A 13330-nucleotide genomic window follows, 5' to 3' on the forward strand; every position below is an offset into this window, starting at 1 on the left:
TATAAGGGCTGAGTATCCCTTTAAGACCGCAACAGATTGAAATTGTAAACAGACAAACGCTCCGTTTCCATCGTATATTCAGTATTTGACTGCGGTTGTATCTGTATATACAATGCTACATGTTGTATCAGGCACTATTAAGCAATGAATATTTTTGAGGCTATTGTGTCTTTATTAAAAAGCCTGGCCATTTATCTTCTCTTGGACGACTTGAAAGGACAATACAAAACCCAACCACTCCCCACCTAAAAATAAAAATTTGTGGTACTGTAGATCATCATTTAGACAGCTATGTACCTTTCTCTCCTGGTGTTCCTCAATTCTGGCTTCAACATCTCCTGCATTTTTTGGCAAACCAGCTCCTTCCATCAGGGCTTGAAGTTTCTGCATCCAGTTCATTATCTCTCGTATATCAGCGTTGAACCTTTGCAGATGGTAAGAGGCGTCTAATTTCTCCTTCCTGCCAAGGAATGAAACATGTTGTTCAGTGGACTAGACAGAATGGACCCGGATAATGCTCAGTGCACACTTTCCCTGCCAGTAGGGATATAGCAATGAAGCCCAATATTTTATCCATAAAGCTGGAGACTTCTACAGTGCAACCACAAAGGATTATATAGAAAAGCACAGTACAACTCACTATTCGTTGTCATCTGTGCCAGTGGATGGAAGTCCATATAAGGAAACATATTTATTAGTATTCACAAAATATCTTTTTTTTATTACGTGGTCTAGAAATGACCAGTATCTAAATGTTAATGGTGATTTATTTAGAATATTAAATTTAAAGAAAAAGTTAGGACACCAAAAACATACCTCTCAAGTTGATTTGCAAATTACTGAACTACTAATAAGATGCTGATTAAATTAATATTACATTCTTCATAGTGTATAATATAATCACATGTTAAAATAATTAGCAGCCTATATACTTGTGTGCTAGTAAAGTATAGTTCTGACTTCCCAATGCCGTTCCCAATTCCCAACACTGTACCTATTCCCCCCCTTTTTATTTAATCTTAATGAAATAACGAAAAATTAATGTTCCTCAGATTTAGATCACCATATAATTACACTGTTACCTAAATGATCTCAAACACAATTATAGAACATAACCAGTGAGTAATCTAGAACTATTTTTTATTTAAGCACGCGCTTTGTATCTTTTTCTACATGTTAAACAGGGTTAGGTTTCTTGAAGGACTCGTGCCTGATTCCGATATGCATTGTATTGCACAGCTGCATGGGCACTAGTGGGAATGCGCAATACCGTCCAACTACCGACTAATACTGAAGAAGGAGTCTATAGGAAAAAGTCGCCCTCCTGCCAGCATCTGCGATCTCAGTGCTGCATCCGAAGAAAGAGCATTAGATCACCATCATGACCATCAGTTGCATCTTGGCCAAAGATTACTCGTAATTGCTGTTGGAACTTTTCTGCTGGATCCAGTAATCCCGCACGCATACTCAACACGCCTACAAAACTTGGGCATTTTGGAGAATGGTCCTGGTCACGGAACCCCATATACTGGAGCATGTCAACCATCCGGCAGCTAAGGGTCACCAATAAGATAAGCGTCTTGTTTTTTTAATTAAACTTGTGGAAGTCACGCAATCAGAATATAAAACATATGTCATTATATATATATATATATATATATATATATACACACACACACGCACACGCATATACAGTATATATATATTTTTATTTGAAGCTTTTTCTACTATTTATGGCCCCTGGTGAAAGCATCTTGGTGTGCATGTCTGCCCCTATCTGGACAGCATAGAGAGTATGAATAGAACAGTTTAGTCCGTTCTTTAATTACCTTTCTGTTGCCTGTCGCTGAAGCCTTTGCCAGCTGTCAGTCATCTCCTTCTCTTTTGAGGTCAGACGTTTGCTCATTGGTGAATCTCTCCGGGACAGGCGGTTGGCTTCTTGGTGCAAGGTCTGCAAGGAAATATTTATGTAGGACAAATAATTTGGTTTGCTGAAGGTATCTGGCAAGTGTCAGTATTTTCCGAGAATATTATGGACCAGGTCCCAACAAATGTAGGAAACGATTTATAAACAGACGCTCAAATTCTTGCTCAATATTTTGAATGCTTAAATTCATGTCAGAAAGCACTAAAGTAATGCTTTCCACTTAGCAGGACCCACTTAAAGGGCTCGGAGTCCTATATAGGGTGAAGCTTAAACCCACACACCTGCTGCTATTATATACTGTATAGACTGTTATATATACATACAAACACAGACATATCTTTCCATTTAAGTAGTCTATACATAAGACCTGGTTAAGTCAGGCACAAGTCCTATTGCTGATATTGCCTGTGGATATCTGCTAGCAGTGCATGCGCGGCAGAAAGCCAACATAGTACTATATCATTAAATGGGCATTCTGGGCAGCGACCGTGCTAACCCACATAACTGATCCGTCTCGTGGGGCTCTGTTGGATATGTAGCCAGTCTTCCGTGCTTGCCTGTGGTGTGCATATGGAGATGACATTTATGTGCACCTATCATGGTGCAGGTCCTGAGATGATATCAGGATTGGATTTAGAAGTAGAAGTAAGAGACCTCTCTAGAAAGGAAACAAGATGTAAGTGTTCCCTCCAATGGCAACTCAGAAGGGAAGCGATATGTCCCTATATATAGTGAAATGCCTGTGAGGAAGACCACAGGCATGGTCGCAAACTCGTTTGGAGCTCTAGTTTTTATGTTCATGGGACTTTGGACTCATTACCTGCCTGGCTCAACTTGGAGGGTTTATTCCGGGTTTACTCCTCCATTTCATTTGCTTATGAGAACTGATTTTATTCTAGTTCTCCACCATCTGGGTAATTGGCCTTTTTTATTTCCACTGTTCCATTTACATGTGTGTTGTTTATATTATTAAAATGGTATAACACCATATACGGTTTCTGTGTTCATTTCCAGTATCATTCTGAATTATTTTTGGAGGACTTCACAATATCATAGACGATCCAGCGGACCTCATTGCTGCCTGTTTTTTGCTGTCTATTATTTGGAGAAGAGGAGACGTTCTCCTAATAAGAGCAGCGTACAGAATTTGCACAGTGGTGTGATTGTTGTTATATTTGGCGCATGGACTGACTTGTCTTCTATGTTGTTTATTCTCTCTAGAAAGGAGTTTGGGAAGAGGATTGTCTGTTCAGAAGGGTTGAAACTCTTTGAAGTTTTAAGACATCGCCTGGATCTACATCCAAGGTGGGCTTTATGTTACAGTAGAGGGAATCTCAGATTTAGAGATGAGAATGATCATGAATGTGCACGTGAGGTATGTTCAGGGAAGGAGGAGACCATGGACTACTGCTTGTGTGGTTGTTTCTTTAAAAATAAAGTTTTATGAAACCATATCAGTGGCTTTGGGTATTACCTGCCTTTCATGGCTGAGTTACCCAGAATGGGTACAGTAGCATCCAAAGGGTACAAATGCCCCCATACCCTGTAGGGGGTGGTGGGACTGATTGTACACGAGGTGAAGGTAATGATGGATATGGAAAAAGGGAAGGTTAGATGCCTTCATTTGAGGTTGTTTGTAGTGCCATCGGAAGCCCCCTTAAGTGGGTATGGGGTGACAACCGCTTTTTCATACTTAAGGGCTTTCTTTCCTTCCCACGACTACTATGATACTGGTTTAGAAATGGTTCACTGGTGTCTTGAAACATTAATAAATGTTGGAAGTGGTAAGTATGGAGGGAGGGGCGTAACAGGGAGAGTAGCTGAGTGCCTCGTGGGCATGGAAGATAAATGATAGGTGGTGGCGGTAATTGTTATTGGATTGGTGGAGGGGAATGTGTGTGGGAGGGGGGTGTAAGTGCTTCTGGGAGTCAGTGTGGTGGGACGAATGGATAAGGAGTGTTGTGTGGAATATTAGTCCTTGTTTTGTGGGTGAAAGTGTATGTAAGTGGATTAAAGTAAGGATGGATGGTTATGTTTGGGTTTGATTGGTGGAGTAAAGGTGGTCCCCAACGGTTTAAGGATCAGGTAGCTGAATAGCATACGAATGCATTCGTTTTGGTGTAACGGGATTGAATATAGCATGTTAGGTGGTGGGGATTAGGAACGGATTATTGGAATTATTTCATATTGTAAATATGTTTGGAGTGCTTTCTTTTGGTTTTTAATGTGTCGAATTTTTACTTGTTTTGTGTATTTGTTTACCTTTTATGGAATGCTGTTGCATGTATTTTAAATGAAAGCATTGCAAGTCCTGATAAAAAAAGACAGCAGATGGAGAAACAGTGGATCTTGCCACATGGAGGCTCTCAGATACATGCACAGATGCAAGGATACCAGCATTAGCAAAAGGTACTGTAGCAAGCATGCAGTGACAGCAGGGTGCAGAAGTGGTCTCAGAATCAGGCCTATAGTGTTAAGTTCCAAATAATTCATCCTAAAGTAATAATCTTTAGCCCATGCCACCTGCTGCTGCCGATAACATATGCCAATGACATGGATGTCCCCTGATCCTTTCCTTGTGGACCTACTGGACTTAATTGTTATAGCACACTTGAATCCTAATGGGTGCACAATGATGAAGCACCCAGCACACCCATACTCTCCATTCCTGGGAGCTGTGCCTCTACGTGCTGTCAGGTGCACTGTGCAAAAGTCCAAACGTATCAAAGTTACTGGGTAATAAACTAAATATTGTTTAATGCACGTATTTTCAATATATCCCTTGCTCATTTTAGTCATTAATGAAATAATTCTGGGTACAGAAACTTTTCTTTAATAATATAGCTCCCAGGATTCCCTGCACCTCATACCTCCTTCTGGGTCTGGATAACTTTGATGTCACGAATAGTTTCTTCATGTCTTCTGATCAAATTGGTAACACTCTCTACATCCTTCCCGTGGTCCAGTGACTGCATAAGCACACTCTAGAGAGGGAGAAGACACAGTGTAAGATGCTACAGGTTCATTGTTCTAGAGTATAATCCTCGCTTCTCAATACATTTTGCATTCACTGACTATGTCATAGAACAGATTTCCGGAGCAAACTGCATTGTACATAGCGGCTTCAGTAGGTCAACATTTCATGGGTATTGTTTCCATTTATCAAAGCATTACATTCAGCATCAGGAGTGCTGGACTGATACTGTATATATCCAATCAGCTATCCAAATACAGGTGTGCATGTATCATCATTCTATATATCTGCTTGTATTCATCCTTCTACACATACAGTACCCATCTTCAGGTGTCCATCGACCCATCTAAAGGTATGCATCTACAAGTAAAGATCCATACACACTGGGCAATTTTGAGCTGAAAGACGCTTAATACAGCAAGATTGAGCGGCTTTCAGCGCAAAGCCGCCCAGTGTGTATAGCACTGAGCGGCTTTCCCACCATACATGCTGGGCATGATCGCCCAGTGTATATGGACCTTAAGTATCCAACTTTTGTAATCCATCCATTTACAGGCATCCATGTGGTGTCCATCTATGTATCTATATACATACATACACACAGTATATAGACAAGCACACACACATTCATACAGTAGTTACATTCACAAAATGAATCTGAATCTGGAACTCAGGCTAATGCCATACAGAGCGATTCAGATTCGATTTGATTTTGACTATCCAACTTTAACTATTAGATTTTGGCTAACTGCACTTTATATGTACTTGCAGTTATCTTGCAGTTTGACCTAGGCCAATTACATTCTACAGACGAGATAGTCAAGATAGACTTGCCTGCACAGTCTATTTTTCTATTCGATACTGACTAAACGGGGGGCGTGCATCGGCATCAAATGTGGCAATTCATACTAAGTTTCTCTTCGATTTTGACTATATAGTGAACATCGATAGCCAGAATCGCACCGTGTGTCCACAGCTTAGAGAATAGTATGTTCCCTTACAGGTATACATGGGTTTACGATGGGGCACCGTGTGTCCACAGCTTAGAGAATAGTATGTTCCCTTACAGGTATACATGGGTTTACGATGGGGTTTGATGTACTGTAACAGGGATTAAAGAACACCATTTGATAATCCTGGTTTTTGACAACACTCCAAATTGGCGGTGACTACTGGAGAAGAGATGCACCATGGACTGGGATGGTTCTGTTTCAGGAATGTTTGGAAATGTTGGGAACAGGTCGGGGATTTGACCTAGCTCTAATTTCCCAGTCCCAGTATATTATCAGCTACAGATATAGCCTAGGCTGGATACACGTTAGGCGATGTGCACCCTAGCCGACGGTACAATCAATATTGCGATAATTTGGCTGTGCCATACACACCAAACGATATATCATGCAACCATGCAATATACATCATTCGTGTTTGCATTTAGGATGCGTGCAGGCATTGCCAGACTCATGCAACATGCCCGATGGGACGATCTATCAAACGATGTGTAGGAGCTCGCATTCGCTGGTGCACACAAGACAATATGACCGATATATCATCAATGCACATTGAGATAATATATTGGATGATATATTGTCTAATGTGTACCTATTTCATGTGCCAACTTAAGCTCTGTCGACCTTCAGTGGTCTACCCAATGCACCCATACCCCCGTGCACATATATAGTAAGCACTTATATTTCCTTGGCAATAAACATGCAGTACTGTACACAGTGCCGGTGCGAGGCACCAGAGCGCCCCAGGCGGGAGGGGGGGCACTCCGGTGCTCACCCGCCCCCCGGGCGCTGTACAGGAGGGGGTGCTGGTGATTGCAGCGGCAGGCCGCTGCGGCGTTCCGGGGCGGGGGGGTGATGCCCGGTGTGATGCAGCGGCAGGCTTCTGCGTCATTTCCCAGGAGTGTGTGTGTGTGTGTGTGTGTGTGGGGGGGGGGTGACGAGGGGGAAATAGGAGGCCGCCAGTGCCACTCACTTCTTTGCTCCCTGCTGCACTCTGGCGCCCTCCAGTGGTGGCGCCGGCCCTGACTGTGCAAGCTGTAACTGGCCTTTGGCTCACCAGGAGAACCTCTGGAATCTTTATGGCCAGTCCAGACTAACTACTGTAATTATTCAGGATTTTATGTGAATTATTTTTTTTCAGTCATTTTTACATCTTCAATTACGTGGATATTACTATACTTTTTCCATGTCATCATAAAAATTATAATAAAGTATGTTTGAGTAAAATAACCATGTTTATTATTGCGGGCATGTGCACTATAATACTGTAAAATGTAACCACATCAACCAGAAGAGGGTGCGTGCAGCGAGATCGTGCCAGTGACTGGAGCGCAGGATTATGTCATTGTGCAGATGTACAAGTCACTGGGGCTCAGTGTTCTCACTTCTACAGATGTTTTATACAGAAACCTGAGACCATTGGGGATAAAAGGTGATTTATTAATAGGTTCTGGGATAAATAGTAGACAATGTCTAGGTCGACCACTAATGGTCAACAGTGAGCAGGTTGACACCTTCAAATGCTAAACATATGTCAACAGTGATAGAAGGGCGACTTGAACATAGTCAATGCAAGAAAAATGTTTTTTTTTGTGTCTATGTCAACAAGGATATATATAAGTGTGTGCCACATCCTCTTGTATGACTCGCTGCACTCGCCATGCTTCGGGCACAGTACATTTCTGCACTCGCCCCACTTTTATATGTATGAACAAATCGAACAAGGAAAGAAATCATGGAAAACTCATGTTCACCTTTTCATGTGTCGACATGTTAATGTCAACATTTTACTTGTGTAGACCTTCTGTCAATGTTGACCACCATTTGACACCAATGTACCAATGTTGACTTCAATGTATGTCGATCATTTTTAGGTGTCGTCCTACTCACTGTTCACCTTTAGAGGTCGACCTAGTGATTGTCGCCCAGATACCCAATTAACCCCTTCATTGGTACTCTCGAGAATTTTCCAGGCTATGCTAAAATGCCCAGTTTGGCAAACCCGGAAAATTCTCGGGATTGCCAGTGTCTGTCTCTTAGTGCCGGGCAGCCCCCCTTCAGCCACTGCCTGGCTCTGGCTGCCCAGCCCCGCCTCCTCCCCCCCCGGCTGTGTGTGTCGTGGCTTGCTAACCAAACATCACGCTGCACACAGCCAGGTTGTCAGGGGCAGGGCCAGGAAGCAGCTGAGGTAGTGCTTAGCAGTGCTGCCCGGCCCCAGGAGAGACAGTGGTGAGGTTGTTTTTAGGAAAACCTCACCCAGTGGGGAGCGTTACGTAAAAATAAATAAAAAAACACCACTGAAGGGGTTAATACCATATTTAATGTGCTAACAAAAGATTCACTTTGTTGACTTCCTAAGATAATTTGGAAAACTTCAAAGTCGGGTCTATTCATGTAGCAATGAAAAGCCTGAACAACGACTTATCAGATATCCAAATAGACTATTCCAACACTGTGATGAGTTTTACACTTTAAGATGAAAGGGATGGAACATGTTTATAGGATTGTCCAACATTCCGGGATGATGGGCCTAAAGGTGGCCATAGACGGTCCGTTCCCGGTCCGTCCGTTCTGTACTATGAGATGCGCGGTATCGCGCATCTCATCGTACGGTACAAAAAGTATGTGCTGCACATACTTTTTGTACTAGCTTTACATCGTATCGCATCGCATTGCATGCACAAGGCATGCGATGCGATACGATGTGTACTAATTAAGTACCGAACGGATCCGACGAATGGACCGTGTATGGGTACCTTAAGAATAATAACACGTAGAACTTTTTAAATCTAGACATAAAAGAACTTATAATACTGTTCCTCAAAAATGAAAAACAAAAATTGGGAATGGTCTAATTGTCTCTATAGTGAATTATACAACTGATACCATTGTGCGCTTCCCATTTATTTTATTTATATCTTTTATGGACTGTGATCACATCTATCTAACAGACGACTTGTGTGAGGTGTATTAGAGCTCGGACTGGCTATTTATACAAAGGGTTCAGTATGATTTACTGACGGATGTTTGACCTACGGCCATTATACCGACACCCATTGACCAACAGTCAAAATACCATCACGGTCAATATACCGACATTCATTATATGTTCAACTGTGTTTCTATGGTTTTGTGGTGTCTATATTGATGTAGGTGGACATAGATACCGTGAAAGTGTACCATGTCTCCTCGCATGGCTCGCTGCGCTCGGAACACTATTATATTCCCCCTCCAGGTCCGCTGGGATGGTAAAGTATGAAAAGGGGCTGTTTTGGGGCAAAAATTTGCCTGAAAATTCATGTTGACATGTTGTCCTGTCGGCATGTTAAATGTTGGTATTGTGACCATGTCGGTCAATGGGTGTCGGTATAATGACCGCTGGTCAAACGCCCGTCAGTAAAGTGAGTGCATCCCTATACAAGGTTGCAACCAACGCAACAGTATTCCGCCATTATCACAGAATGCTTTCTTTGCCTTATTCTTATGAGCCTCATTTTAGCATGGGGCATAATTCCTTTGCAGCCTATATACCCAAAATATACTTGTTCTACTATAGCTTAATTGTTCAGAGGGGGCTGCAGCACGATTCCAAATTCAAATAGGGGAGCCGTATACACACAGAGGAACATTCATTCACCATCTCTTGATTATCTCCCTGCTCACAGCGCTGAGTAAGTCTCTAGACTTGCTCGACGCTGCGAAGGCTGTGTGGAAAAGGAAAAAAAGGGTGAGCCCGCCCCAAATAGGGGAGGGATCTAAGGGGGCGCTTGGTAGGAGTGGCTTCCCAGCAGCTGCTGTGAAACAGGTTAGTTGGTCCTGTATAAACAAACAAGAGAAAAAAAAAAGGGGGGGGGGTGGTAGCAGCGCTAAAAAATAAAAAGAAATTGGATGATCTTTACAAAGAATAATTTACTGGGGTATAAAACATTGAAATAGACATAAACATATGCGATTAAAAATAGTATCATATGAAAAACAATTAATGTAGGCCCAATTCCACACTATAGCAGCAAGAGGAGAGTCCGTTCCTATTTTGCCCAGATAAGGAGAGGGAGATATAGTTACCGCTCCACACACTGATGGTTTGGAATGTCCTGATATCTACGTAGTCGGCCCAAGATGGCACAAATAACCGAAGTCCACTGGAGTTGGTCTAGGACAATTAGGTAAGTATCCTCAGGTACCTGGGTGATAAGGTCTGGGATGGTGAGCGGTGGTATTTCAGACTTGGATGTCCCAAAGTGGAACAAGGATATTTTCCTGGGCTGGTCCGGACTGCGATCCAAAGTGGTGGTGGTGGTGACAAAGGGGCAACAGCACCTCTGACGCGTTTCGCCACTACAGCAGCTTTATCAAAGGTGTGGAATAGGAGGCTGCTGATGCCACCAGTGGCCCTCCCATTGGCTGGGAAATGCCAGAAAATTCTGCGTTTCCGTCCCCAAGCGCCTGCAGGGTATCAATCACGGCTCGTGCATGTGCACTATGTAATGTGCGATTGCGCATTGATTATATAATCGCTCTGGCTGTGAATTTGCACCCCAGCGAGCAGGTCTGAAAGGGACAGACTAGATGGGCCAAGAGGTTCTTATCTGCCGTCAAATTCAATGTTTCTATGTAATAAGGCCTAAAGAACCTTCCAATTCGCTTGTGTAATTTTTCAAGCACAGTCTGTAAAGTGGCATTTACAAGCTGATTGGCTGGTGTTCTATCTATTGCTAAGGTTTGATACAGTACATCTACCCAAATATCCTATTTTAATACCGTCGTTGATCTTTGGTTTAGATGAATTCAGACTCAGATATGACTATTACAATGAAGTGTCACACCCATATGAAATAAGCTAAAGAAATAATCTTTTATTCCATTCTTAGTTATCAAAATACACAAAACAGCCGCTGCCACGTTATGTCAATGTGCCAATAGATTAGTAGACTTTAGAACACAGATACACCTACCAGCCTCACAATACCTTTCCACACGTCCACTTTGATATGAACTAATATTTTCCCCTAAATATAATCCCCTCCCTCATACTTTCTCACGTACCTTTTCTGTCATCCTCTCATTGATGTCGTCAATTTCACGGATCAAGGCGTGAATTTCCAGTGCTCCCTCCAACGCCTTGCGATATTTATTTAGATCACCATGGAAACTGTTCCACCTACAGAAGACATGGCATCCACGTTACAATATCATATGTGCGTCCTACCAACTAAAAAAGGTGAACTGAGTATTTCAGGACTGTTGCACAGCTTCATGGGAAAAAAAGCAGCAGCGAATACTGTCTGTAATATAATTCACTTCTAATAAATAACTAATACTTCTGTTCTGTGTTATATAAACCAATGCCACACAAACACTTTTCTGAAACATACCAGGTATGCCAACATAATGGTTTCAGGTAAATTACATTTTTGAATAAATTATCTAGGACAACCGTGACCTCTACAATGACGCAACAACATTTCAATACACACTGAGAACACACCTATGAAATTTCTACTTTACATCGCTACTCCGTTAGGGCCATCCAATAGGCTAATATGGGAAGTGGAGGAGGTGAGGCCAATGCCAACTAGGTATGTAGAGCCCATAGAATATATGCCCCAATGTCTCCCTAAATATATAAAAGTACATCAATTGCATAATTGTGTGGAAAATAAAAATGCAATTTTAATACTTATGATTTATGGCCGACCCTGTGGCCGGCTGATGATCATGGACCTATTTTTATGTGGAGACCTGGAGCTGCAACTCAAATCTGCCTCATTGTTAATTTACCCCTGAATTCAGTACTTCTTGACCACCCGCTATTAATGGCAATTACATATACTTGTAGTGCACAGCGGAACAGATCACTTACTTGTCATTAAGCTGTTTCTTCCGCTGGTAAATCGTCTTCATCTCCTCCTGGTTCTGTCTCTCCAACTTAGTGGCAAGATTGTTAATAGCTTTTATGTGGGCATCATCCACCGTAACTTCCTGAAAAATATACTGTAATTAACGCCTTCATTTTATTACATTTGCATAAATCTAAAGTGTGCACACCACTTTGATTTTGGAATTAAAACTTTGAGTCAGTAGAGTTTCTGACTAATATGTGGAAATGTAATGGAGTTAGATAGATAGCGGTAGGGACAGCATCTTCACACATGAAAGTAACGGGGAAGATCCAGTCCAGGTTTTAAAGCAGCAGCAAGAAAACGGATTTGATCAAGGTTGGGCTGATTAGCAGCACCTGTGACTTTCTAATAAGAGTGTTTCCAGGGCAGAGGGTCATTGCTCTTGAGGGTGGAATAGCTGCCCAGGTGATAGGCTGGAGTGTGGGCTCCAGTAGGGAGCATTCTGAAGAGTTTGATCTATGCTGTGATTGCTTGTGTGCTGCTTGCTGTAACTATACTTGCCTGTGCTGTGTACCTGGTATGCTGTGATAGGCTCCAAAAATAAAGACCAAGACTTCATCTTGATCCAGTGTATGTGTTTCCTTGTCACAATATTATATATATATATATATATATATATATATATATATATATATATATATATATATATATATATATATATCCTTTACGATATATATCCACATATGTATGAAACCCGGCAAATGATGAATTTGTGGCTTTTGTGGTTGGAAATGTAGTCAATGTATGTCAATTTAAATTGATTTTGGAATAAATCTTTAGTAACTATAACCCTAAATGTAAATTCCTAATAAGCCCATTCTAGGTCATACAGTACACCTGAAACATTATTAGAAGTTTCCTATCTGCACCCGGTAAGTGTATTTACTAAACCCTAATCACATGATCTATAGCACAATTCTTTATTTTAGCCAAGCAGTCTTCTAAACTTATACTGTATATCCATCTATTGCTATTTCACCATACCCAGGGCCGTTTCTACCATTTGACAGCTTTAGGTAGGGATGGACATCAGAAGCCCACCATCAAATGACGGCTGAGCTTTAGCCATAGAAAATTTTGATGCAATGGTCACTGGCCATCGCATCAAAAGAATTTGATAGAAAAAAAGATATTCATATGATTGGCACGTGCAAAAAAAAAAACTACTACCATCAAAACAAAAACATTGATGATAGTGAAACATTGCGATGCAATGCCAGGATCTTTGTGGGCACCACTGAGCCTGCCAATCACTAAATTAAAGATGTGTATTAAGAGGACTTCCTTGTTGTAGATGTGTATTAAGAGGACTTCCCTGTTAATGTAGGTGGCAGCTTTGGATCTTTTAAGACCCACCTCCACACTTTCACTTGATGGCCTGGAAAGGAGGTATTGGAGGAAGTGTGGGGTTGGGTGACGTGGAGTCATTAGGTTCAAGCTTTGCCTAGGGTGCAGAGAAGCCTTACACCAGCCCTGACCACACCCACTCAGATTTATTTTTGCCGAGTTGGACAGA

At 41.8% G+C, this 13330-nt stretch overlaps 1 protein-coding gene across 1 annotated transcript in view; it reads right to left on the reverse strand.

The window, feature by feature from the left end:
• The window catches only part of SPTBN5 (spectrin beta, non-erythrocytic 5), a 197486-nt gene that overhangs the window by 53422 nt on the left and 130734 nt on the right, over nt 1-13330 (reverse strand). Inside the window, 5 exon segments of the mRNA XM_083166063.1 lie at nt 298-460; nt 1830-1951; nt 4798-4911; nt 10958-11072; nt 11775-11893. Of these exon segments, the coding sequence (XP_083022189.1) occupies nt 298-460; nt 1830-1951; nt 4798-4911; nt 10958-11072; nt 11775-11893 (633 nt within the window).

This window comes from Crinia signifera, chromosome 12 (genome assembly GCF_055691185.1).
Source record: "Crinia signifera chromosome 12, ASM5569118v1, whole genome shotgun sequence".
Lineage (NCBI taxonomy): Eukaryota > Metazoa > Chordata > Amphibia > Anura > Myobatrachidae > Crinia > Crinia signifera.